The following is a 27,682-nucleotide window of genomic DNA, read 5'->3' on the forward strand; positions in this document are numbered from 1 at the left end:
CCATCTGGTTTCTATACAAATTGTAAATAGCCTTTCGCTCCCTTTATTTGAAACCTGCCACCTTCAGAATTTGAGTTTTCCAGTCAATGTTGTCAAAACCTTTCTATAGCTCCACAAATGCTACAAACGTTGCCTTTGCTTAACCTGTTTTCTAAGATAGGTTGTATGGTCAGTACTGCCTCGCATGTTCCTACATTTCTACAGAATCCAAACTGAACTTTCCCGAAATTGTCTTCCACAAGTTTTCCCATTCGTTTGTAAATAATTTATTTTGCAGCTGTGGCTTATTAAACTGATAGTTAGGTAATTTTCACACCTGTCAGCACCTTTTTCTGTTTAGGATTGGAATTATTATATTCTTCTCGAAGTCTGAGGGTATTTCGCCTGTGTCTTAAATCTTGCTCACCAGATGGAAGCGTTTGGTCATGGCTGGCTTTCTCAAGGCTATCAGTAGTTCTAATGGAATGTTTACTCTCGGGGCCTTGTTTTGTCTTGGGTCTTTTAGTGATCTGTCAAATTCTTCATGCAGTATCATATCTCCCATTTCATGTTCATCTATATCCAAGTCCTCTTCCATTTCCACAATATTGCCCTCTAGTACGTCTCACTAGTATAGACCGTCTACATACTCCTTCCACCTTCAAAGGTCTCTTCAATTTTGCTGTAGGTGGCATCTTACTCCTGGTGATAGATATTTCTATACCCTTAAATTTGTCCTCTGGCCATTACCGCTTAGCTGTTTCGCAGCACTTCCTGCTGATCTCATTTTTCAGACGTTTGTATTACTTTTGGCCTGCTTCGTTTTCATTCGTGGCACTAGGTCGCATACTGTCTCAAAATTTAAGCAAATGTCTGAGATGTACTGTCGTAAACCTGGTTTCGTTACCACACCACACCACGTTTTGTGACTAGGGGTGGTATTCGGTCCGTAGCATTTTGTGCTACAGCCGCCGCAGGCGCTGGAAGGTGCCTGGCATTAGAGAACCTGTCTCTACCTGGCATTAGACGGTGGGCACTGTGTCGTCAGGTGATAATTCCTTGTATATGTTAAAGACACTCAGAGAAAGATTCCCGGAAGTCGGTTACTTTCTACGCTGTAAGTAGAGAGAGAGTTCATTACGTGGGTTCGTGACTTAACGGCGATAAAAGCGTGACAAAATTGATTGCTTGGCAGAACAGCAGAGGCCAGCTATGAAAGGCAACCGTAGACTTTGATTCGGCGAAACGAGTAAGGTATAGGTTTCGTACAGATTTACAGCTCGGCGAAAAGCAGACGTAACCTCTGTTGTGAACACTTAACGTACTGACTATAGTAGGAAGTAACCGTCACCTAGAGTAAATATCAATCTTTTAAGTAGAACCAAATGACTTCGCCACTTAGATTTAAGAAATGCCGTTGAGTAAATTCAAATGTTACGGTTCTGTTCTGTATTATCAAAACTGCGTAGCCATGAAAGACACAAAAATGTAACTGAATCGTTATGAATAATAGAATAAGAATACGACAAAAACTTCAAAAGTTGGAGCTACAACAAAGTTGACTTTTTAAAGGAAAGAGGGAGAACGATAACTTTAACTTCAATGTTTGTGTAAAATGCTCTCCCCCGTCACTATACGTCAATTACTGTAATTTTCGGATGCACATTTTATTTAAAATTTTGTTCTGTGATACTGCATTCTAGTTTTAGCAGTACATCAGCTTTTTACGGGGTCGTTCTTAGAGCAAGGTAGATACATGTGCAAGAATATCAGACTAATTTCGTGCCGAAAATACACTAAAATTTATGATGCTCATTGCTCAAAATGTGTTACTTAGTTTGTACAAGTGCAAAACTTCCGCTTTAACAGTAAAGCTTCGTGATATTAAAGAAGTCGCAAAGTTGAGGAGTTTAAAACAGCTCTTCAAAACTTCAGCAAATTAATCACCTAGAAATAATACTTTCTTGTGGATTTATGCAAACAGCTTTCTGATGCAGTGGATCTTGTTTCAGGTATCTCTAGCTACACACATCGATAGAGACCAAATTAGGGAAGCATACGATGATGTACGTTCAGACAGCACCCCTACAGAATGGTAAGTATAGTGCTGCTGACAAGCTGACTCTTGCATATGCTGTTACACATGTTTGATGATACTTACGCCGATTTTGCATTTAACATTTGATGATGCCACTATGGCTGCAGTACTTTAGGACATTGTTTCATAAAACAGATCTGAAGATGGTCATTATAAACGGAATCCAGTAATCTGTTGACAAAAAGTTTGTGACCATAGATGTAAAGGAAATTTATTAGAATGGCAAGTTTTCTCTGGCAGCGGATAGGGCCGTGTATACCTTTGTGACGGAGCTAGAATAGGGAGGAGCTGAGAGGGTAGACTGGACAAACTGTTGGGTGGAGGATCTGGAGGTAATAGGTTGGTGTCAGTGGAGCCTAGGAGGGTTCTGGGAGTGGGGAATGTGTGTTACGGATGAATTCTATCTGTGCAATTCAGAGCAGGTTGTTGGTTGGATGACAGTGAAGGGCGAGGGGGAGGGAGGTGGCTTGGGATGGACCAAGTTCTGAAGCAGCAGTTGGAATAAAGTGGGTTATACTAAACAGCATGTTGTGGCATGTGGTGTCTTTGTTCTTGGTCACAGTTTGGCAGTGGCCATTCATCCTGATGCACAGCTGGCTGGTAGTCACACCAACAGAAAAAGCTGTGCAATGAAAGCATGTACGTCACACCATGTCTGTTGCTTTCACAGGTTGCCTGGCCTTCGGCGGGGGTTGGATAACTCTGTGACAGGACTGAAATAAGTGCTGGGAGAGAGCATTGGGCAGATCTTCCACCTGGATCCTCCACAGGGTATCCCTGTGGCAAGTTGTTTGGATTGGCAGTGGCACAGAAACGGATTAAGATGATGTGCAGGATGGGTGGCTGACAGAATACCAATTTTGGGAGGGAAGAGGAGGAATGGAAGGTGGGATCTTGGTTAGGGTATCCCTCATTTCAGAGCATCGTGATAGGTAATCAGAATCATGAAGAAAGATGTGATATAGTTTTTCGCCTTTGGTGATATTGGGTGACGAAGAGGCTACTCCTTTGTAGCTGGTTCTTTTGGGTGGCAGGGAGGATTGGGAATGTGGGGGAAATGGTGTGGGATATCTGTTTGCAGACTAGATGCTACCCCTGCCCCAAGACCTAGTTCACAATTCGTGCAATTAAGGTGACACCAGGCTCGTGGCGTTCTTCCTTTTGCCTCTCCCGAAAGGACTCGACCACATTGTGTCGTCTGCGCATTGGCCATACCAGGCTGACCCATGGTTTTCTTTTGCGTGATGAGCCGCCCCCACTATGTGGTTGTGGAGCCTTCCAGTCAGTAGCCCACATTTTGGTTGAATGCCCCCTTCTTTTGGCTCTGCGTGCTAAGTACAGACTCCCCACACTTTACCTTTGATGTTGGCTGATGATTCCCGGATGGTCTCTCTGGTTCTCAGTTTCCTCCGGGAAAGTGGTTTTTATTCTCAGTTTTAAGGTTTTTAATCTCTCTCTGGTGTTGGGGCAGGGTGGTGAGTGTTTGGGTGTATCCCACTGTAGGCAGTGTTCGGAGGTTACCAATTCACCTCCCTGACCGAAATCCTCTTGTCTTCCCCTTTTACTCTGTTTTTACCCTTTTATTTTTAAGGCTTGGTTAGTCTTTCTATTCCCATACGTACTTTCTACATTTTAGCAGTTGTACCTTTTAAGTCACAGGTGGTCTTGCCTATGCTGCTTCAGCATAGTGTTGGGTTCGTTCTCTTGCAGACTTCCCTCATTTTGTTTTTTTACCGATGACAACGTGACTGCCCTTTTACGTTTTTCCCTTTTTCCGTTTTATTGTTCTGACTTGAGTGAGATGTCCCATTAGCAGAATGGAGCATGTTTGACACAAGGGACTGATGACCTTGCTGTTTGGTCCCTTAAACCTCAAATAATCAACCAACCAACTAACCTAGTTCACAAACAGATCTCCTGTGCCATTTCCCCACACACCCACAAGAAACAACAGTGCCCCTTCATCACTCAGTGTTGTCCCAGGGTGGAACAACTGAACCACATCAACAAAATCCTTTGTCAGGTTTTGGTGACTTGCCATGATGCCCTGAAATTGAGGACATCCTACCCAATGTCCTTACCATCCCTTCTAAAGTGGTGGTCTGTTGCTCATCCAGCTTTTCACATCCTAGTCCATCACTACATTGCTCCCATATCTGTGCCACAGGTAATGTATTCCTGAGAAATTACCCAATGCACCCACCCAGAACTTTCTATTCCAGTTCCACCACAGGCTTGTCCTCACCCATCAGATGCGAAGTCACCTGTGAAAACAAGCTGTCGTGTAATAGCCCTGCTGCAATCATTACATAGCATTTTATACTGGTATGACTACCAACCAGCTGTCCACCAGGATGGATGGCCACAGCCAAACTATAAAAAAGAGCAAATTAGCCCACCCTGTGGCCCAACACGCAGCTGAATATTGCACACTAGATTTCAATGGCTGCTTCATAACCCAGATCCTCTCCCCCTCCACATGCTTTCTTAAAGTGCACAAATGGCAGTTACCCTTACACTAAATTCTTCGCTTACCAAATTATTTTGGCATCAATCTATGGTAACCTACTGCCCCTACAAAATCCACCCAATAGTTTGTCCCCTCTCTTATCACCTTTTTGCTATTCATGTCCCCTCACACTCATTGTATGCCACCTTCTGCCAATGCACCCATCCCATTTTTTCCTCTTTCCTCTTTCCTGCTCCCTGCTCTTATTTCCTGCTCTCCATCTCCCCCCCTCCTCATCTCAATGCCCCCCCCCCCTCCAGACACTGTGTGTGGTGGCTGGTTTGTCTCAACTATCTGGTCACCGCAGTTGCTTTATGATCTGAATTGCTGGACGTGGTCTTGTGTGCATGTGTGAACTCAATGTGGCATCCTTAAGGTGAACAGCAGTCTCTCTTCCTTTATATTGCTCAGCTTTAGTTCTGATAAAAAAGTTAAGTCATTTTTTATTGTTTCTCTGATTGAAAAAGAATTAAGACAATGTGTGTAAAGATTCAAACAACGGAAAGTCCAGGCTGGTATGATGACAGTACTATGAAAGGGATAGTTCCTACTCAATGCATAGAAAAGATGCATGTACATGTGCACATGACCACAATCTGTGGCTACCAAGACCAGTCAGTTTGGCTGTGGTGGCAGCAAGAGTCTGTGTGCGTGTGTAAAATTCTGATAAAGGCCTGTTTGACTGGAAACTTGGAGATTCTGAGACAGATAGGCATGAAAAGAAAAAACTGTCCACTATATTGTAACTATTCTTTCCATAGTATTGTATAAAAATGCAGTAATATTCCAGTGGGGTAGTAGTCAATAATTAAAAGGAAATGCATCTGTTGCATATGTTTTACAGCACTCATGCAGTGTGCTTTTTTGCGAAGAGGACAATAAGCAATTTCTTATTAGTTCTTATAAATTTGTGATTACACATACTCTAATGCAGCATCTGCAAAATTGTCTCCTGCCAACTTGTGTATCATTTTTACTGTTTAAGAACTAAGAGGTATGACATTAAATTCTGTCCTGCACCTTTGATAGGACCTTGCTGGTGAATTGTATACAGCATTGTATGAAATTTGATTGGTTTACTCTTAGTTCTGACTGTAAAAGTGTTGACTAGGGATCTCGTACAGGAAAAATAGAACAAAAAATGCAAAGCTAACATACCAGACCACGATGTATTACGTTATTATGAACTCTGAAAATGTCATTTAGTACTTATAGGTTCACTGCTAAAACTCTGTGTAAAGTAAAACAGGAGCAAAATTTATCAAGACTGTTTTCATGATATTGTCATGTATTTTGCAATGTTCAAATAATGTGCAATATTCCATATGAAACATAACAATCTGGAAGAAAAGGAAACTGGTACCTGCAGGATCTGCTTGTTGAATTAAAAATCACAAATAGCAGATGAAGTAATGCAGCACAAAGTTCTGCACAGTTAAATTGAAACAAGAAAACAAAACTTATTTCTGAGGCTCCAGGTGTTAGAATAGGCTTGAGGTATTCCTGCCTGTCGTAAGAGGTGACTAAAAAGTCTCTCACATTTCGGCCTTTGTGATGGTTCCCTGTAGGGTTTGACCTCCATTTCCAAAATTTTCCCGAAAGCGAGCCAATTGGGGAAGGGCACTTCCCATAGTGCATAGTATCCATCATCCGCTGATACCTCTTGCATACTTTGTTGATGTAGATCTGCACTTCTGCTCATTCTCCAGCTGTTGGATGAAGTCACCCTCCTGGGTGAGTTTTCCTCCATCCTCTGTGCAGTATCACTTTGTGCACTGTCAACAGTAATGGACTACTTAGCTCATTTGCATCTGATAGCCAGCACGTTAGCCAGTCCATTGTGATGGGACCGCCATGTACCCTGTTCATTGTAGCCCCCTGACCACACAGGGATTGCTTTGCTGATGCCTGCACCATTAACTCTGCATATATGCCTAGGAGTAGATTCCCATCACTCTGGGGCATCGGGACTGCTGGCAATGACCACCCTGGTAGGTGGCCTTTCCTGCGGCTGGGTGGCACCTGTGGAGAGGGGCCCTGGTCGGAGTGGGTGGCATCAGGGCGGTTGACACACCATGAAGCGTAGTACATTGCCTCTTGCTGGTGGTCAAACACACAGTCTCTAAGCAATCAAGGTTTAATTTCAGTGCTAAGAAATACCTCAAATCTTCATGGTAGTGTCCGTCTCCTCCTTCAGCTGTGCAACATGCCACTAAACTTTCTCCTCACGGGGCAAAGTCATCAGCTAGGCAGAACCAGCAGGCCTAAAAGGACAGAAGGAATATTCCCATGAGGACTTCCTATGTCCTTCCAGCGAACAAACACCTTAGTCCTCCTCTGCTATCCAGAATGGCTCAAAGAAGTCAAACAAAGGGAAACAGTCTTCTCCTTTGCCAACTCAGATTCTCATTGACAGTGTCCTCATATGATAACCTCACCCAGCCTACCTCAGTGTTGCTGGTGAACACCACCAACCAGTTTTTCTGCAGCGGACTTGACAGGCTGACAGCAGAACAATGCCGACACTCCTGTAGAACTCGTGGAGCAGGAGCTTCTTGCAGCTGTGCCCTGTAGCAGAGAGTCTTTGAAGGTTGGCACTGCTGAATGACACCCACCTCATTTCTTTTCCTCATCATGACTCTTATCCAAAGGAACGTTCCTGGCCTTCGATCCAACAAAGAGAATTTACAAAAAAAATGGTTCAAATGGCTCTGAGCACTATGGGACTTAACATCTATGGTCATCAGTCCCCTAGAACTTAGAACTACTTAAACCTAACTAACCTAAGAACATCACACAACACCGTCATCACGAGGCAGAGAAAATCCCTGACCCTGCCGCGAATCGAACCCGGGCGCAGGAAGCGAGAACGCTACCGCACGACCAAGAGCTGTAGACAGAGAATTTAGATGTGCTTAGAATCGCCGTGTCAACTTCTTCTCTGCCTTCAGGAAACAAAATTGCATCCTCACGACTGCTTTGAGCTCTTGCATTTCTTCCCCGCTCCATTTCAACCCCCCCCCCCCCCCCTCCCCGCGCCACTGGGGTCTCAAGGGAGGTCATGCTGCTCATACAGGATGACATTCATAGTCAATCTATCGCCCTGAATACCTGCCTTCAAGCTGTTGCAGTTTGACTTTTCCCTTTGTGCTGTTTACATCCCTCCATCATTTGGTGTCACCAGGGGAGGTTTCCTTCACCTTATTGGCCAACTGCCTCACCCCTTTTTTCTGCCATATGCACACCATCCTCTTTGGGGTTCTCCTAGTACCTGTCAGAGATGCCCTTTTGGCTGACCTTCTCAATCTGCCTTAACACGGGAGCACCCACATTCATTCAGACTCCACTCACATTTATACCCATTTGGACCTGTCCTCCACTGCCCAACTTGCCCATCATCTGGAGAGTCTGTACTGACACATACTCAAGCAACCATTTCCCATGTGCTATCCATTTGCTGACCCTACACCATCTGTACACACCCAATGGCAGCTTACTCAGGCTGACTGGGGGCTTTACTGCTCCCTCTCAACCTTCCATGAACATTATTTCCCCAGCTGTGCTGACCAGGTGGAATATCTTATAAACGTTATCCTTACTGCTGCAGAACATTCCATTCCTTGCACTTCCTCTTTACCACTCAGTGTCCTGGTCCCTTGGTGGACTCGGGCATGCCACAACTCAATTGGGGGTGCAGAGACATGCTCTCCTCCCAAAGGAGGTTACCCCCGGTTCGGTCTACCACTCCCGTTTTGTCGAACTTCATTCGAAGTTCGTTAATATGACCTTCATTTATACAGATGGCTCTAAGACCAATGACGGGGTCGGGTGTTCTTTTATTGTCGGGGCACGCTGCTTCAAATACCGGCTCCATGGCCATTGTTCGGTCTTCACAGCTGAGCTCTTTGCCCTCTACCAGGCTGTTCTTTTCATCTGCCGCCACCGACATTCTGCTTATGTCATCTGCTCAGATTCCCTGAGCGCCATCCAGAGCCTCAGTGATCCATATCCGGTTCACCCTTTCGTGCACCAGATCCAATGCTCTCTTCAGCAGCTGGTGGCTGTCGGTTCTCTGGTTAGCTTTATGTGGGTTCCTGGCCATGTCTGTATCCCTGGGAACGAAGCTGCAGATGCCGCGGCCAAGGCTGCGGTCCTCCAGCCTCGGACAGCTTCTTGTTGTGTCCCTTCGTCAGATTGTAGCAGGGTCATTTGTCGGCACATTTTATCGTTGTGGCATGCCGATTGGGCTGCACTTACAGACAAGAAGCTTCGGGCCTTGAAACCTCTTCCCGCGGCTTGGTCGTCGTCCTCCCGCCCTTCTCGGTGGGAGGAGGTCGTTTTGGCCCGGTTACGAATTGGACACTGCCAGTTCAGCCATCGCCATCTGCTGACGGCTGTGCCGGTGCCGTTCTGCCCATGTGGGCAATTGCTTACGGTCCGCCACATTTTAACGTCCTGTCCAGATTTTAACACACTGGGTCTTGATCTTGGCCTGCCATGTACTCTAGATGCCATTTTAGCGGATGACCCATGAGCAGCTGCTCGCGTTCTTCATTTTATCAACTTGACAAAAATCTCTCTAAGGACATTTGATTATGCTGTTTTTTTTAATCTTATGCCTGTCAGTCTGTCTTTTATCGTGTTTTCCCTTTTATTTGCTGTTTTAAACTTCTCTCGCGGTGCATTCCTAACGTAGTCTGGGCGCTAATGACCATTGAAGTTGTGCGCCCTAAAACCACAAAAAAGACATGCTCTCAATGTTTTAGATGTCATCCTAGGATGGCCAGCTGTATTCATTATAAACAGATGCGTGAACAGTGTAGTTGTCTTTTTCGGGACATCAAAAAAGCTAGCTGGATTTAATTCACTAATTCTTCACAGCTCCACTCCCTCTTCCATGTGTGGGCCAACTTTAAACAGCTCTCTGGGACCAAGATCCATTCCCCAATTTCTGGCCTGACTACCAGATGTCATTGTGAAACCTATCACCAAAACCTTGGGCTGCTATTTTGCAGAGATTTTGAGATCCTCCCACAATCACCCTGCCTTCCTCCGTTGGAAATGAGCAGAGGATGCTTGGGTGATACGCTTCTCTCAGAATCATGAGTGCTTTAATGTTGCCTTTATTATGAGAGAGCTAGATCATGTTCTCGTTTCATCCCAATCCTCTGCCCCAGTGCTGGATGCTGTTCACATTAAGACTTGGCAGCACGTTTCTCTTGCAGGCGCACACTTGGTGTGTAATATATACAGCCACATCTGGGCAGAGGGCATGTTTCCCAGACACTGGTGTGAAGCCAGTCATACCCATACCTAAGCCCAGTAAGGGCAAGCACCTTTCTTCTAGCTACCATCCTAGTTCTCTCACTAGTTGTGATTGCAAGGTAATGGAACGTATGATCCATGCACTGCTGGTATGGTGGATAGAGTTGTGCAAATTACTCACCACCGCACAGTGTGGATTTTGAGTGCACTGTGTTGCAGTTGACAATCTCGCCCCCTTTGTCTATTCATGTCATGAATGGTTTTCTGCAGAAACCCAGACTGTGACCATGTTTTTAGATTTGGAGAAGGCCTATGACACCTGCTGGATGACTAGTATCGTCCATACTATCTACACATGGCGATTCCATGGCCGCCTGCCCCATTTCCTTCAGGAATTCTTAAGACAGAATTTTTCAAGGTTCTTTTGGGTTCTGCCTTGTCAAACACATTTATCCAGGAAATCGGTGTACCTCAGGGTTCCTTTAACCATAGTGGCTTGTCTCCTGCCAAGCATCTCTTTTGATGATTTTTGCCATCTATTGCAGTTCTCCAGACTTTTCTCATTGAGCAGTGTCTTCAGCGATGTCTCGATCATCTTTACTCATGGAGCATCGATAGTTTTTCCACTGACAAAACTGTTCGTATGAATTTCTGGCTGGGCAGTTGGTTTCTCCCACCATCTTGACATCTTAGGCCTATTGCTCTTCTGTTAATTGAAACCGTGAAATTCCTGGGGCTCATGGTCAACAGGAAACTTCCGTGGTCCTCCCACATTTCTTGCATGGCAGCCCACTGTATGCTGTCCCTCATTGTGCTACATGTCCTCAAAGGTATTTCCTGGAGAGCAGATCATGCCACACTCCTCCCTTGTCCATTTGAAACTAGACTGGGTGTTTCGTTTATGCCTCTGCATGTTCGTCCCTCCTCCTGTCTCAATACTATCCACCATTGTGGTATTAATTTGGCAGCTAGTGTAAAAGGCACCAGTGGCCAAACTACCGCTGTCCTACTGCCGTGATTTTTCTCCCGAGCATATATGCTTGCTGTTTGTCTGCAATGCATGGCCCCCCTGTCCTATGCCTCCTTACTAGAGTCCTTTAATCTCCAGTATGGGGTGTGTCCCTTTTCGGTTACCTCCTGGAGTTCATTTTTGGCTCTTGCTCTGACAACTTAACTTCATGCTACCTGCAACTTTCCTGGTGGGTGTAAACCCTTCACCACCTTGGCTTTGTGCGACAGCCTGTGTTCACCTTGGTCTTCATTCGCTTCCTAAGAACACTGCTCCAGCCCTGCTCAGTATCACGAACTTCACATGGAACTTCACGATAGTACCTTTCTGCACACTGATGGCTCTCAGACTAATTGTGGTGTCGGGTGTGCCTTTGGCATTGGCACTGGCACTGACATTTTTCGGTATCTGCTTCCAGAACACTGCTGAGGCTTTACTCTGCCCTATATTAGGCCATGCAGTACATCCAGTGATACAGGCTTTTAAATTGTCATCTTTTCTCTCTCTCTCTCTCTCTCTCTCTCTCTCTCTCTCTCTCTCTCTCTCTCTCTCTCTCTCTCTTCTCCCCCCCCCCCCCCCTTCAAAGCTGTGTGTGCTGTACACTGTCCATCCCTTAGTGCAATGGGTCCAGGAAACGTGTCAACCAATTGCTCATGCTTGATGGAGCCACTATCACAGTGGGTTCCTGGTCATGGCAGTCTGACAGGAAATTAGGCTACTGACACTGCTGCCAAGTCGTCGTACCTCAGCCTGCTAGTGCTTACATTCCCACTGATCTGTGTGTTGCTATGTCAGTAGGTGATGTCACTTTTGCATCACCAATGGTCTCCCTTCATGGGAACAAGCTCCAGGTTATTAAGCCACCTCCAGTGGCTTGGACACCACCTCTCTCCTCTCACTCCAAGGAGATCATTTTAAGTAGTTTGTGCATAAGGAACGCTCTCTTTAGCCATCGCCATTTAAGTGGTGCTCCCCCACCACTTTGTGAACATTGTCTTCAACTTTTGACTATCCGCCATTTTCTGTTGGAAAGCCCTTTTTTAACTGCTTACATTTTAGTCTTTGTTATTGGCAGTTTTAGCGAACGACACACGGGCTGTCGATGGTGTTTTACTTTTAAACTGTCATAGCAATATGGTGAAGCCCATTTAATTTTTAGTTCTGGACCTACGTTTCTGTGGTATATTTTGTAGACCCTTCTCCACGTCCCTGTTTTTAGTTGTCTTCTCTTCCATCAGGGGATTGGAATGACTCCTTACCCTCTCCCTTAAAACCCACTTCCTTTCGTCTTTCCCTCTCCTTCCCTCTTTCCTGATGAGGCAACAGTTCGTTGCGAAAGCTTGAATTTTGTGTGTGTGTTTGTGGTTGTTTGTGTGTCTGTCGACCTGCCAGCACTTTCATTTGGTAAGTCACATCATCTTTGTTTTTAGACATATACTTCCATCAATTGAGATTGACATGTAGTAATTTTTGACTCCTCTTTGTGCTCTAAAGTTTTGACATGGGTGCATATGACCCTTGTTGTTTTTGTGCCCTGAAACAAAAGAAATGTGCATAGTATGGCAACAATATGTGGATTTGACAGCCACTCATGCATATGAGATACACAGGGAGCAGGGATCAATGTCCGTTTGCTGACCTTGGCCCATTCTCGTTTGGATATTGCAAAGACAGGCAGCATTGGGTGGATACCTACATGATCCACCAATGCAAGTATCTGTGTTGTCTGATGCTGGAATTGTCACTATTTAGCAGTTTCATGATATTAAACATGAGTTATTTTTAAAATTAGAAAATCTGACATTTTATGCTTTTAAAAAACAATATTGTTACAACAAATGTTTTACCAGATATGAATAAGTTAATGATATGCACGTCTTTTTTGTTACCATTTAATGGGAATGTTTTACGTGACAGGAAAGGCCATATTGTTGGTTGTTTGCAGGTATGTTAGATATCACTTTCATATATCTAACAGCAATAGATCCAGTGTAACTGCTTCTTTCAACTCTGGAAATGATTTGCATGTATGAAAAATGCCAAATTAATAGTCTAGATTAAATTGTGCTGAAGATAGCTGGCAAGTAAAGTTGGTAGAAAGGTCAGATAATTGCAAGGGCGTATCATCTCAAATATTACCACACCTAGTAATAAAAATTATGATAATGAAACCAACATTTGGATTTAGTACAACTTTATTTGGTAGATTGCAGAGAAAAGGAAAAGGTCTTTGGACTTCAGTTTATGTATGAAATTATTTCCTATGTCTGACGAAATAAAAATGTTATTTAGCCCTTCCAAGATTTCAAAAGTAAACTGCTCTAACCTCTGGATCTGTGAAATCTGTTGCACATTTAGATAACTTATAAAAGAGTTGTGCGACAGAAATACTGTTAACTGAGTTACGTATAATATGATTGACAATATTGTCAGATTGTTTATTAAAATAAAAAAGCTTGATACTACTGTAATTTAGTTCAAAACTATCTTCATTAAAAGTAGCATTGTTCTGCAGGGCAGTATTCAAGTTTGAAGGAAGCCGTATTGTGTGCTCTGCAAAGGGCAAGGACTTTGACCAGTTCAGAGAGCAGTTTGGAGATGAAGATAGAGCCTTTGGGTACATAAGGATACAGGTGAGAACAAACATTTTTCTTTTCAAATAACTACACTGTAGGTTTCCCTAAAACTTCTGTATACTCATTGGACTGCATACCTAAGAAAATGTGTTAACATGAGCAGTTTCCTGCATGATTATTCTGAAAGTTTTTTCAAATACTTGTGAATATGATCGAACATCTGATGGTAATGCAGCCAGATGATGTATTTGGCAACTGCCGGCATTTCAACAGTTGAACACCAGTTAGTTTCAAGGCACAAACGCAAGAGTGGTGTTAAGACATTTAAATCCTTGGCAGGAGGGGCTATGCAGACCAAGAACCATTCACGCACTCTCTGTAAACACTAGTGCAAGCGCACAACCTAGGATAAGTGTCAGTTGTAAATGATAATGAGTAAGTGGGTGAATAGCATTAACATTGTCCCTCTCTTACTCGACAAGGGAACCCTGCTATGAGCTTATATTAGGGCATGCGGCTTATTCTCCAGACTTGGTTCCATCCAATTATCACCTGTTTGCATCACTGGGCCATGATCTCACTGACCAATGCCTCAGTTCATACGAAAATGGCTCACTGACTGGTCTGCTTCGAAAGAAGTGTGTGTGTGTGTGTGTGTGTGTGTGTGTGTGTGTGTGTGTGTGTGTGTGTGTGTGTTTCATAGGCTGCCATTGAGGTGAGAAAAATGTATAAATATTCTGGCATAACCTTACGTGTTGAGATAAAGGTTTCTCTTAAATTGTGCTTGGAATACTGCTCGGAATACTGCTCTACCTCATGTCAGACAGAACTAATGATGCTTGCTCATCAATTGACTATTTTCGCTCTAAATTACTTCTGACATTGTGTGGTGGTGGTAGTGCCTACAAAAGCATTTTTTTGCATAAGACGTAGGACAAGTCAAATTAGAAGTACACTTCCGAAAGTGATTTCTAAGAATATTTATTTAAGGTTACAATAAAACACGTCATAAGTTAAGTATTTAGCACACTTCATAAATTTATTCTTCAATGGAATAAAAGCAGTGATGCTGTAAATATGACTTCAGAGATTTTCCTAAGGTTTTGACACCAGTAATATCTTTTATGTTTTCAAGAAGTTCATTATGAAGTTCAACTCCCCTGTGGAAATTACCTTCTTGACATGGAGATGGTTTGTGTCCTAAAACTGGTTCCTTGGTTCGCATGGCTACACCTAAAGAAGGTTTAAAGTTTCTCGCACAGCACTCCCCCATTGCATTTGTGCATTGGAAATAGTGTTAACTTGTGACCTATCAGAGTTTGCTGAAGTTCTCACCCCACTGTGTTCTGCAAGGTTGGTTGAGCACTAAGCACTGGGAGAAACAGAAGGCTTGCAGTTGTAAATACGGCTGAATACAAAAAAAAGTTGTGCATGTTTGTGTGCTGTATGCTGCATGAATTTCACAGTGAAGAACATTAATACTTGGTAATAACACAAGTTAGTGGATACTGGGGGTGAAAACACGCATTTTAGTACAGTAGAAAAAGTATGCATTATGAACTCGGCACAATATAGACAGAATATTATTAACAAAGTTGATGCTGGAGGAAAAATATTTTACTTCAATCTTTGTGGTTGTTCAATTAAACTGTCTTTAAATTTAAAGGATATAAAACTGAAGTGGAATATACTGTATTAAATTGGAATAACCTACTTGCGTGGAGAGATTACAATGTCTCTGAAAACTTTGTGTATTTAATTGAGAAAGTAGAGAAACAGTAATGAGCTTTGACATGAAAGAAAGTTGTAATAGAATTGTTAAATATTTGACAATGGAATAAATGAAAATTTCTAAGAAAGAAATATGAAACTTTGATGTTAAAATTAGAAATAATTTATTATAAACATATCCTCCTGTACTGTGTAATTCCTATGTATATATGTGTGAAATTAACTATTGAGGTAACACAAATTTCAGTTTGAACATCATTTAGTGATGCAATCAGTGATGTATAATTGTGAATACAAAGTATATACAAAGTGCTAGCAGTAAGAAAATATGATCTACATTATTCTGAGAATCTTGAAGTTCCAAATGAGAAGTGCAAATAGTTTCTCCTGGTGTGAAAATTTAATCAATGGTAGTGTCAAGTAGTTTAATGAATACAACCATTTTTACAAAGAAAGTAAACAAAATTGAATATGCATAGATCTGTAGTTATGCTGGCTAGGTTGCAGAAAAAGTTCTTACAGCAGATTAAGAAAGGCTCTTAAGAGTCGTAAGTTATGCAGGATGCATTTTGAAATTGTTTCCATCTTCAGAAATCAAAGTGCAAGGGTAGCACAAGGAAAATTGTTTGTGTAAATAACATATTACTGTCATGTTAAGTACACAACTGGTTATGCTTTTCTTTGTGCTACCTTTGCACTTGGATTTCTGAAGGTGAAAATAATTCTGAAACATGTTATGTGTAGTTAGTGATCAGTCATTCCTAATCTGCTGTAAGAATTATGTGAGCTAGCCAATTTAATTACAGATCTGCACATATTTAACAGAATGCTCACTAACCTCCTCCTTAACTTCGTCACATCTCTGTGAAAACAACAGCATGTTTTTCATTTTCATTTTAATGTTAATATCTTATTCTTAAATTTGTACAGATGGGTGACGAGATGAGCAAGAGACAAAAGTTCCTATTTGTGACGTGGGTGGGCCCATCTGTTGGAGTGATAAAAAGAGCAAAGATGAGTACTGATAAAGCTGTTATCAAGGACATTATTGCTGTAAGTATGTGACAAACTGAACAGACATACTTCACTTGCCAAACTAATGCAGTCACTAATAGTCTGTTTACTATGTCACAGTTTGAGATTAGAATATAAACCTGTTCCTTTGTTTTAGAAGTGATATCATTACATTGTTGTATGGTAAAGTTTATAACTTGTACACTATTTTGTGTTCATAACTAAAAAATTTACTGCATTCCATTAGAAAGTATATATATTTACTATAGCCATAAATTTCAAAATTTTATGAACTGAGAAAACATACTTTTCTGATATTACTCTTGGTTTTATCGCCAGTATTTAAATATAATTTGAGCTGTGTAGAATGCCACACTTAAGTTCTTTCTTGGATGTAAAAATTCGAATACAGGATGTGCAGTCTCTTAAAAACACACATGCAAATACAATTAAAATGAATTGTGTTTCAGGTCAAAATTCCTTTACTTTCTACTAAAACGTACTGTTCATGCCTGTGGAGAGCCACAATAAGACACTTTGTCAAGACATAAAGTTAATAAGATTTGTGTGTTTGAGTTGTTATATACTGAGCGCTTTAGATTGGTCAAAGTTCCAATGAACTGACTTTCACCAAAAACATTTACACAAGTTGTGAAATGGTGTTACATCATCCATTAAAAACATATGTGTTTAGTGCAACAAGAAAGTAAGAGAAGAAACACTATCTATTATGCAGTAGGAGATGACTTTCTTCATCATTATGAAATGGTCAGTGACAGTGCTCTCAAACTTCCCAGCTACAGGAGTTGCTGCTGGTGGAAGGTGGTAACATTTCATACATTCACTTCTGCCTGAGGCATTTGTCATTGTCATATTTTGCATTAAAGGGGCAGACCACCAGAATAGTCAAGGGGCTATGCAAGGAATGTCAGCAGCATACTGGACAAACACATTCAAGCAAATACTGTCACAGAACACTGCTTCAAATATGAGCATAGAATGAAGTAAAATGAGCCCAGTATATTTGAGATATTTTAAAACAATTTCAGGGACAGTGTAAGGAGTCTTATCAAAAGAAATATAATAAACAAGAATGGCGGTTTTAATTTAAGTGAGGCTTGAAGTCTGGAACACATTATTTAAGATCCCACTAGTCATTACATCCACCAGAACTAGAAAATGTTGAGAGGTGTGTTTCATAGAACATCAGAGTGGGCATCAGGAATCAAATTGAGCTGTAAATAAAGATTGGAAAGAAATGATAGATCAGTCTGGTAGGCTTCCAGAGAGTGAGTACAAAACAGGAAACTCACAGCACCTGAAAAGTATTAAGCTGGTGGTCAAAATACTGCGCATAAAATGGAAAAAATCTTGGCTGAACACCCAGAAGCTCACCGTAAGCATTAGATTTGTTTGGCAGCAAATGGAAATGGATAACCTGTTTGACATAAATCAATATTGCTTTGAGATCCACTGCTGGATAATGGATTTCTATACTTCACTATCCACTAGGCATCAATGATGACTTTCCATAAAGGTGTTCGCCCACTGTTGCTAATCTCCTGGAGTCCAGTAAACAATGTCCTTGGTCTACCTAACATCCACATCTGTGGTTCTAAGTGTCATTCAGTCAGTTTATTTTCATCATTTATCAGAATTGTCCTACACTCCTCTTCATCACTTTTGTTTTCCTACCTCTTAGTAAATCATAGCATGTATCTCTCTTGCTTGTTGAGCAGTCTGTTTTCATGATCAATTACTGCATTCAGATTCCATGTTGTATTACTGGTCTTCATTCACACAACTGACATTGTTTCTATTCCAGGCATAATTTAAGGTTAACTTTGAATACCATATTTAGTTTATGAAAAGCACACTCAAGTTTTTAGCCCTATTATAATTTTTCAGCTTGTTGAAAGTTCTTCCATTCACTGTTGGTTTGCACTAAAACAAGTGTCATAGGAACATCAGTAAAATGACTGACATGGGTTCAAATGTGTCCTGTTAATACATCGCTTTATTCCTTCAATTTAACACAGTCAGTTTCTCCTAAGGGCACATACAATGCAGAATATATTATTAAACAACTGTCTCAGAAACTGGTAAGAGTTACAGGTTGCCTGTCTGATGGCTTCCCGAGCCAACAAAACAAGGATTTTCAGTATTTCGTGTAATTATGGACCAAACTTAAAATTAAAAATGCTCTAATCATAAACCTAGAGGCTGTGTAACTGACAGCATGCTACCATCCAGTCTTAATTCACCCAGTACTTGAGAATGAAAGCATTTATCAGGGAACTTACTGGTGATGCATAAATGACCACCTGTTGAATCAGCCTATATTTGAATTGTATACTTCATTTCTGCAAAGATGGATCCTTCTGTGGTAGCAGGATCATAATTGTGATAATGTGACTAACACACAACATAAACTGTCCAGAAAAATTTTGCTCCGCCCTCAAGTCTTGCACTGTTTTTCCTGTAGGGAAACATTTTTCTCAATTCTTTTGACCCCAGAGAAAGTTAAAAATCTAAACCTCCATTCTGTCATGAATGGGACAGTGGATCTTGTCTAGAGTATTCATTCCATCAGCATGCCTTGGAGGGTAATTTAAAATTTAGACTGTGCACATTTTTGTCATTATATGGCAACAAGTGTAGTCAGTATTGGTGTACACAGCAGTAACATAATTTGAACAGTCAACTGCTATTGTGCAACACAAAACATTAAAAAATGTTGTGGTCACCCATGATAAAAAATCTGCTGGTAACCACTACCTACAAATTAAAGGCTTGTGGGCAGTCCCAAGGAAACTAAGAGAACTACGCGCTGCCTTTTTGGAGGCAACTGAGATAGCTGTCAACCTTACAGAGGATGGTTGCTACTAACTACACTCGGTTTACCAGCTATGAAGATGTTGATTCTGGAAACTGCACAGTTTTAAATGACAGCCTAAAAGAGGGTCATCTTCAATCCATCCCTAAAAGACACACTATGTTCCTGAGAAAGATGCTATTCAACATTTTACATGGACATTTCTCTTCACTAACACATTTATAAAAATTTAGTGTATGGTGGTGAGTGAATTTCTGCTGCTTTGCAATTATGTTTGCAGCTAACATGCAGTAGAGCTTTTGGAACAGAACTTCAAACATTTTGATCATTACATACTGATGGTCTGTGATACAACTTTTATCAGATTCTAAACCATCTGAATAGAGTTGAAACCATCTAGAAACCTATCTAGAAACCTGGGCTTGGGTGAAGATGTGCCATTCATATGCCTGTTCAAACCATGCCAAAGTGTGTGCGCTAGACTTTGAAAAAGAAAAGAAGGAAAAATTCTGCTTGAAGCTATCATTCACTTTGAGAACACATCAGACATTTCCATTGTAATTCAGTACAGGTAGTGTTCTGTTAGGGAGTTAAAACTCGCTGAATATATACGGAATATTAACTTGACAAAGCCGAGAATACATCCAGAGTAGCCTGTTGCTGTTGTGCCATTACTTTTAGAACTAGTTCACTTCATGTGCAAAATATGCAGCCTGTTAATAATGTAGTAACCTAGTTGTTCTGAAATTGTACACTGAATTGAAGATATTGTTTGAATATCAAGTAATTTAGAAAGTTAACACTACAAAACTATCAACAATGTTGCAGAACTTTGCTGTTGAACTGCAGCTGGAGAGTCAAGCAGAGCTGGATATAGATTACTTCCGCAACCACCTAGCACGTGCCGGTGGTGCCAACTATGGGACTGGAGTAAGAGACCTCTGAGGGTCTAATTTTTGCCCTCAGTGTGTGCCCACCTGAACTCTTGTACAGTGATACATAAAGTTACATGGAATGGATGCATTTCACAAAAATCTCTTATGCAGAAACTTTAAAACAGATCTCAGAATTAAGATTTGTGCTACTACTGCATTAAAACTTAAAATTGAAAAACTGTAATGGAAAAATCATGTTCATTGTGCTGCAGTCATCACTGAAGGAGCTGTGCTCTTAAATATCTGAAGTTTAGAATGCATTAAATTTTGACAACTTTTGCCCAGTAAATGGGCTAGAATTAAATGCCTCTACCTAATTGTGCAATGACTCTTAACAATAGTCTGTATAAAATGAAGCAAGTAGAAATTTAAGCTAAACTTTGATACATTCTGAAATGTGAGACAAAGCAAAAGTTTTTTTTACATGGCTTAACTAACTTTAAATTTGTTTCCATAAGGATTATTAAGGAGCATTAAGAGCTCACATGTGTGAGACTGGCAACTAGTCAATTACTTTTTAACAGAAATGTATCAGGGATCTAAGTAAATGGTAATGAAAAAATCCACTGGTTAATTGAAAATCTTGTAATTTTTGGTGAAGATTATTTTGTACAAATAATTTTACTGATATGTGTAATCCTTTATAATTAACTGGCAACTGCTGTGGACCAAATTTTTTTCTGGAAGTTAAATTTTGTAGCTTTTTATTATATATGAATGTGCACAATTTTACGACTTTGCATATATGCCTCCACAAAGAAAAAAAAGCATTGCTACAAGACTGGTATCTACAAAGCTCAAAAATTTTGGAGGCAACATATTTGCAGTCTTTTTAAATCTCTCCAGCTTTCTGAAACATTTTAATGGAAATTTGGTATAAGATGCAAAACAACACTTCGTATCAAAGAATTTATATATTATACATTTTAAACTGTACTAATATGGTATCTTAATACATTTCCATGTAGACATTAAATGAGGGTTTAAAAAATTACAGTGTTATTATAGTTTTTGGATCAACATTTATATGAAATAAAATTTTCTGTCAAAACATTTTTGTAATCATTCTTAGATTGTGATTGTAGCTTATGAGAATCCCACATTAATAGGTCTTTATATCAGATAGCAATATTTCCTTTAAATTTTAGAAAATTTAATAAAGCATTTGTGTTATACTTACGGATCTTTCAAAACAAGAAAATTCTTATTTAATCTATTAAATTCAGAAATGACAGAGGAAAATAAACTATATGCAATTGTCACAAGTGTCCAGCTAGTGCCTTTAATATACAGAAAATTGATCATGAACTGAAAATATTTTAAATATGGATACAGGAGTACCTGTGAAGCAGAAGTTGATGAAAGTGCACTACGTAAAATTGCAGACTTTCAGAAGTAGGTGCTTTCTCACAGGAGGAAAGGAAGGGTTGATGGAAGACATAGGTAAGACTTAAGGGTACATGAAAATATGCAGAAAGTCACTATATTTGAGTGGGCACTAAACAAGTCAGACAAGTGGAAATAAGTCATAAATCAGCAAGAAAAATAGAGGTGAGAAACTTTAAATTAGTGGAAAGGAGATAAAGTTCAGAAATTAGTGATAAAACAAACATCTAAACGCTAATCTGGTGTACACCATATAGTGGAGAATTTACCAGAATAATCTGCCATTTCTATTGCATTCAAAATTGCTGGACAAAAGATGTTTACTCTTAACACTTAGTTCTAAGACAAGAGCAAAAAGTTGCAAAAAGTAATGAATTTTTTTGCTTGTATTTGAAGGATGTTTCCAAGAAATTTGTCATAAGACTCTCCTTACTTGCAGTGTTTCAAACTGGAGGTTTGTTGAGCATTTCTATGATTCTCATGGTAATGGTTTGACTGATGAACAGAACTGTAAGATTTTTGACTGGGATCTCTCTCTCTCTCTCTCTCTCTCTCTCTCTCTCTCTCTCTCTCTTTCTTTAAATTCTTCTGCACTCCCTTAGCTTCCCCTCTCCATTCTGTGAAATGTTGTGCCTAACTTAGAAAATGTCCAGCCATCATGTAGATGTCTTAAACTCTGTATTTATAAGCCCTTTAATGACTTCATTAATTTCTGTAGTTCTCGTCTTTTTTTTCTTTCGTTTAATTTGCCTGTTCCCTTTTATCTATTCATCTTATACCTTATACTGTTTTTTAAAGTATCATAAATTTGTTTTTTACTGCATTTGAAATGTAGCATATTTTGTGCACATTTTTCTCACTTGCCTCAATTATCTTAATCTTTTTAACTGGTAGCCCTTTGTTCACCATCACATCAGTTAGAGCTACTAGTCAACTGAAACTGTCAGAAAATAAAGCAGGTAGTGCATTTATTTGGAATGCTCGACTTTCCCAGGCAAAACAGTTGTTTCATGGAACACCACCCACCTCTTTCACTGTGCAGACTGCAGCAGTGTGTGTAACAGTGTTCATGTTCCAGTGGGCACCTATGCACAATTAATAATAATAATAATAATAATAATGCAAAATGAGAGATGCTGACAAACAGGGTGCTCATGAACAAACCATTTCCCTTGATGTACAAAGGAAAACCCATGAGAATTGTCCCAATTTAATCCTCGTACCACTGAAACGATGAATGAAATAAGTATTAGTGTCAGTGGTGTTGAGAAACAGCTGAATTTATTAAAATTGAATGAAGCTCCAGGCCGATGGAATCCATCAGATTCTATACTGAATTTGCGGCTGATTGTCCCTTGAACAGAAAACAGTACCCAACTCTTGGAAAAGGCACAGGTCACTCATCTACAGGAAGGGTGGTAGAAGTGATTCACAAAGCTACTGTCCAACATCCTTGGTGTCAATGTGTTGTAGAAGCTTGGAACATATTCTGAGCTCAAACATAATGAGGTATCTTGAACAGAATGACCTCCACAAAGCTGACCAGCATTGTTTCTGAAAATGAAAATGTTGATCCTGTGAAAACCCCCCACACATGACATACTGAAAGCTTTGGATCAAGGCAACCAGGTAGATGCAGTGGTCCTTGATTTCTGAAGAGCATTTGACTTGGTACCACACCTACAGTTATGATCAAAAGTATGATCATATTGGGTATCAAATGAAATTTTGTGGATTGAGGACTTTGTGGGAGGGAGGACACAGCATGTTATTTCTCCAGTGAAGTATGTTGGGACACTTGCTTGTATATTGATAACATCACAGACAATATTAATAGTAACCTCACTGTTTGCAGATGATGCATTGTGTATAATTACTATCTGAGAGAAGTTGCAAAACAGTTCTTGATAAGATTTAAATGTGGTGCAAGGATTGGCGGCTTATTCTAAATGTTCAGAAAAGTAAAATTTTGCATTTCACAAAAGGAAAAATGTAGTGTTCTATAATAGCAATGAGCTACTGTTGGAATCGCCCAACTGATACAAATACCCACGTGTAACACTTTATAGGGATATGAAATAAAATGATCACATTGGTTCAGTTCTGGCTAAAGCAGGTGGTAGATTTTGGTTTATTGGTAGAAGACTGGGAAGTGAAATTGCTGCACTACATGCAATAGGTTCATTGCCAATGACAAAACAATTGGAGACCGTATCAACAGCACATGAGGAAGGAACATCTCTGACTACATCTCTAGAATAAATAGGCCTAAATCAGCATCAAAATAGAACCATCTTTACCATTGGCATCATCAGAAGCAGTAGTAGAAAATCTGTCAGCTATAGAAGCACCTCCACAAACCTCAGCAACAAAACAACATCCCTGCCAAAAGGAGGGAAGAGATCTACAGCAGAAGAAGCAGTATAAAGTGTTGAGGGTAGGTGGAAAACAGTGCCGCCTCCCCATCTACATGATTTTTTACTGGAACTCTGCAAGACAAAGCAGCCCATGAAATTGGTAGTGTAAAAGATATTATAGCTCCTAACCAAACTGGTCATTCTAAAGACAATAACAATTCTGTTCTTAAAATTTACTACCTGAATTATTCAAGGAGTAAAAGACAAAGAATTTATTGTAAATAATTTTGGACTAGAGGACAAATTTGATAATTTTTGTCTGAGTGACCACTGGGCAACGGAGAGTGAACTCACAGCCATCAAATTTGGTAACTATAAAATAGCAAATTGTTAGTTACTGATAAAAAGTGCATAAAAGGGGTTGTGTGGCATTGTACACTAACCGGCCACTTAGCCACTCTCTCAATAGGTTGGATCTAAACTAGACGTATGATCAACACAATTTTGAAGCCACTGGCATAGTTAGTGACAATTTTAAGTTAGTGATAATAGCCTTATACAGGTCACCTGAGGGTAACATTAGTGTATTTTTAGAAAAACTGGACATGCTGTTAGCTGTATTTAGAAAGACAAAATTGTTACATTGACATTGTAATAGGTGGAGATTTGAACATCAGCCAAACAGTGTCACTGAGTTCAAAAATCTTGTAAGACGGTACAATCTGCACTTTAACAATAAGACCCACAGGAGATGAAGCATGTCTTGACAATATCTTTGTCAGTTTCAATACTACAGAAGAATCATGTGATGTGACCGTATTCTCATTCTCAGATCATGATTCTGTATCATTAAATTACATAAGTAGGTTCTGTGCTGATAAGAGTAACATCGATAAGACTGTCCCAAAAATTCTAATCACTAGATTAACTGACATGTTTTGTAAGTCCCTTACTAACAGACTGGTTTGGCCAATGGTCTGGTGACACGAATTATAGTCTGTGTAAGGATCTGTCACCAAAACACATTTGAAAGGTTTTCAAAGCATTTTTGACACAATTTAATGACTGCATTCTGATAAAGAAATGCAAAATAATCAACAAAGGCTCCAAAGCCAAGGGTATAGACAAACAAAACCCATGGTATACTGCACAACTAACAAATGTGAAAAACCAAGTTATGTTGCACAGTATACGTAAAAATCTGAAGACTGATGATGCCATGTTCAATGTTCAATGTAGGAATAAGTACAAAAAAACCATTGTGGAAGCCAAAAGAGCACACAACTTCTGCAGTATTGAGAATTCCACGAATAAATGCAAAGCTGCATGGAAACTTTTAGTGTTATTAAAGATGAAAGAATTAAAAATCAGTATACGCCCTCAGAAATCCAATGATTCCCTTATTAAATCAGTACAATAAGTAGGAAATGCTATCACCAAACCAGTTACTAGCTCATCTGACATTCTTTCAAAAAATGTATGTAAACCACTATTAGATACAAGTATGTTTACCTTCCCTGAGGTGCCACCTAGTCTTGTCCTAAAAATAGTTAAACATCTGAAATCATTTGAGAGTGTACACATATATTTCTTTTAACATTCTAAAAAAAGTAATAGTTGTACTGTGTACCCTTTAACATACTGCATAAATAAGTGTATATATGAGGGATATTTTCCTGATGAGCTAAGTGTCTAGGGTAGTCCCAACATATAAAAAAGGGATGTTGACTCACCTTAAAGTTACAGACCAATTTCCATAGTCCCAGCTCTCTGTAAAGTGTTTGAATGTGTAATATACCAACAGTCATCCAAGTACTTTGAAAATGCAGGAATAATTAGCAAATCACAGTATGGTTTTAGCAAAAATTTGTCAACTGTTGATGCTATAGACTCGGCAGTTACACACACATATCAAGTGTTTGAGGATAAAGCATTTGCTGAAGTCACCTTTTGTGGTCTAAGTAAGACTTTTGACTGTGTAGAGCATAAAATACACCTAGAAGAAATGGAGTACTACGGCGTTTGAGGTAACAGCCTTAAACTATTAAAATCATACCCACAGGATTGCAAGCAAGCTGTTTGCGTAGGTAAAGAAAAGTCCAGCATTGAATTAGTTAAAATAGGTATACCACAGGGATCTGTACTGGGGCCTTTTATCCTAATAATGATTCATGATCTGCCATCATTCATAAAGTCCATGACAGTACTACATGCAGAGGATACAACTTTCCTTCATTGTCGTAATGATTTCAGTACCCTCAAAGCTTGTGTTGCAAAGACAATGGCTCAAGCATACTATTGGCTTAAAGCAAATGGCTTCCTACTGAATGATAACAAAATGCAGCAGATGGCTTTTAGTCTAAAAGACCAAGCCTCTCACAGGTGATCCTAGTTAAGTTTTTAGGGGTATATATCCTGGTGTCAACACGTACAATATATTAATGGTAAATTGTCTAGAGTGATGTATTTGCTATGGCAACCTATGGATTGTGTACCTCAAAATTATGTTAGAACATCGTATTTTGCATTTTTCCAAAGCATCATGGTATTATTTTATGAGGGAATTAGAGTTCTGTGCATGACATCCTAATGCTACAAAAGAAAACCATTAGGATAATTACTGGTTCTCCACGTAAAGCACACTGCAAACCTTTGTTCTGTGAACAAACAATCATGAGTGTAATAAACCTATATATTTGTTATGTTTTACTCCACACAAAAAAGAAGTTACCAGAAGCAAAACAGAGAGAAAACATACATTTCTACAACACGAGAAGGAGCCGATGCATATATTCCTTACCACAGACTGTCAGTCACCTAACAGCTATGAACTGATGGGGCACAAATTATTTAATAAGCTTCCACAATATGTTCAAGAACTATTCAAGAACTACCTGAACAAGCATTCAAACAAAAACTGTACGAATGGCTAGTTGCTTACCCATTCTATGATATAAATGATTATTTCAAATGTAATATAATTTTGTACTATTAATGACATGGTTTTTTTCTTTTTGCCCCGCTTAAGTTACATTGTATTATATACCTGATGTTGTCTATTGCTGTAATGGCCAAATGACAATAAATTATCACCACCACCACCACTTGTGCGACCAGTTCTAGAATATTGCTAAAGAGTGTAGGACCTGTACCAACTAACAGGGGGTATTGAATGCATACAGAGAAGGGCAGCACAAATGGTCACAGGTCAGTTTAATCCATGGGAGGGTGTCAAGAGATACTGAAGGAACTGAACTGGGAGACTCTTGAAGATAGGTGTAAACTATACCAAGAAAGTCTATTAACAGTGTTTCGAGAACTGGCTTTAAATGATTATTCTAGGGTTATTCTACAACTCCCTATGTATTGCTCACCCAGGGATTGTAAGGATAACAGTAGAATAATTACTGCACGCTCAGTCAGTCAATCTATCTATCTATCTATCTATCTATCTCCGCTCATCCCATATGTAACTGGAAGAGGAAGAAACCCTAAGATGGGATGTACCCTCCGCCATGCACTTCATGGTGGTTTGTAGATGTAGATTTACTGGAACTGTCTATAACTTGTTTGTTGTTGCCCAGATTGGCACAGTTTGATGTCCACACTCGCAGTGCCGTGCTGTGCCAAACCCCTGTTCTTGGTTTTGTGCTGCTTAACAGCATTGTCAGAGCTGTGTAGTCTGTGTGTTAAAAGCATCCTCCTTGTTGTATTGTGAGTAACTTGTGTGTAATATAATACAGTCATACTTGAGGAATTAATGGAAATTAGGGTTGCAAAATATCTAGAAAAACATAAACTAATAAATAACAGTCAACATGGCTTTCGAGCAGGGCACAGTACAGAAACAGCCATATTGGACTACACAACAGAAATAGTAAGAAATTTGGAGTCAAATAAACAGGTTGTTAGAATTAATCTAGATTTATCCAAAGCCTTCGATACTGTGAACCATGTAATATTACTAGTGAAACTTGAAGCAATAGG

The 27,682-nt window shown here is 39.9% G+C and overlaps 1 protein-coding gene across 2 annotated transcripts in view; it reads left to right on the forward strand.

Moving 5' to 3' along the window:
* LOC126416086 (coactosin-like protein) overlaps positions 1-21,003 on the forward strand; it is a 176,969-nt gene extending 155,966 nt beyond the window's left edge. For both annotated transcript variants that reach the window (XM_050083579.1, XM_050083578.1), the window contains exons 2-5: positions 1,992-2,074; positions 13,376-13,493; positions 16,098-16,220; positions 19,846-21,003. In XM_050083579.1, the coding sequence (XP_049939536.1) occupies positions 1,992-2,074; positions 13,376-13,493; positions 16,098-16,220; positions 19,846-19,962 (441 nt within the window). In that variant the 3' untranslated portion in view covers positions 19,963-21,003. The remainder of the gene's footprint in view (positions 1-1,991; positions 2,075-13,375; positions 13,494-16,097; positions 16,221-19,845) is intronic.
* Positions 21,004-27,682: the final 6,679 nt, after the last annotated feature.

The sequence above is a fragment of the Schistocerca serialis genome, chromosome 8, assembly GCF_023864345.2.
Source record: "Schistocerca serialis cubense isolate TAMUIC-IGC-003099 chromosome 8, iqSchSeri2.2, whole genome shotgun sequence".
Lineage (NCBI taxonomy): Eukaryota > Metazoa > Arthropoda > Insecta > Orthoptera > Acrididae > Schistocerca > Schistocerca serialis.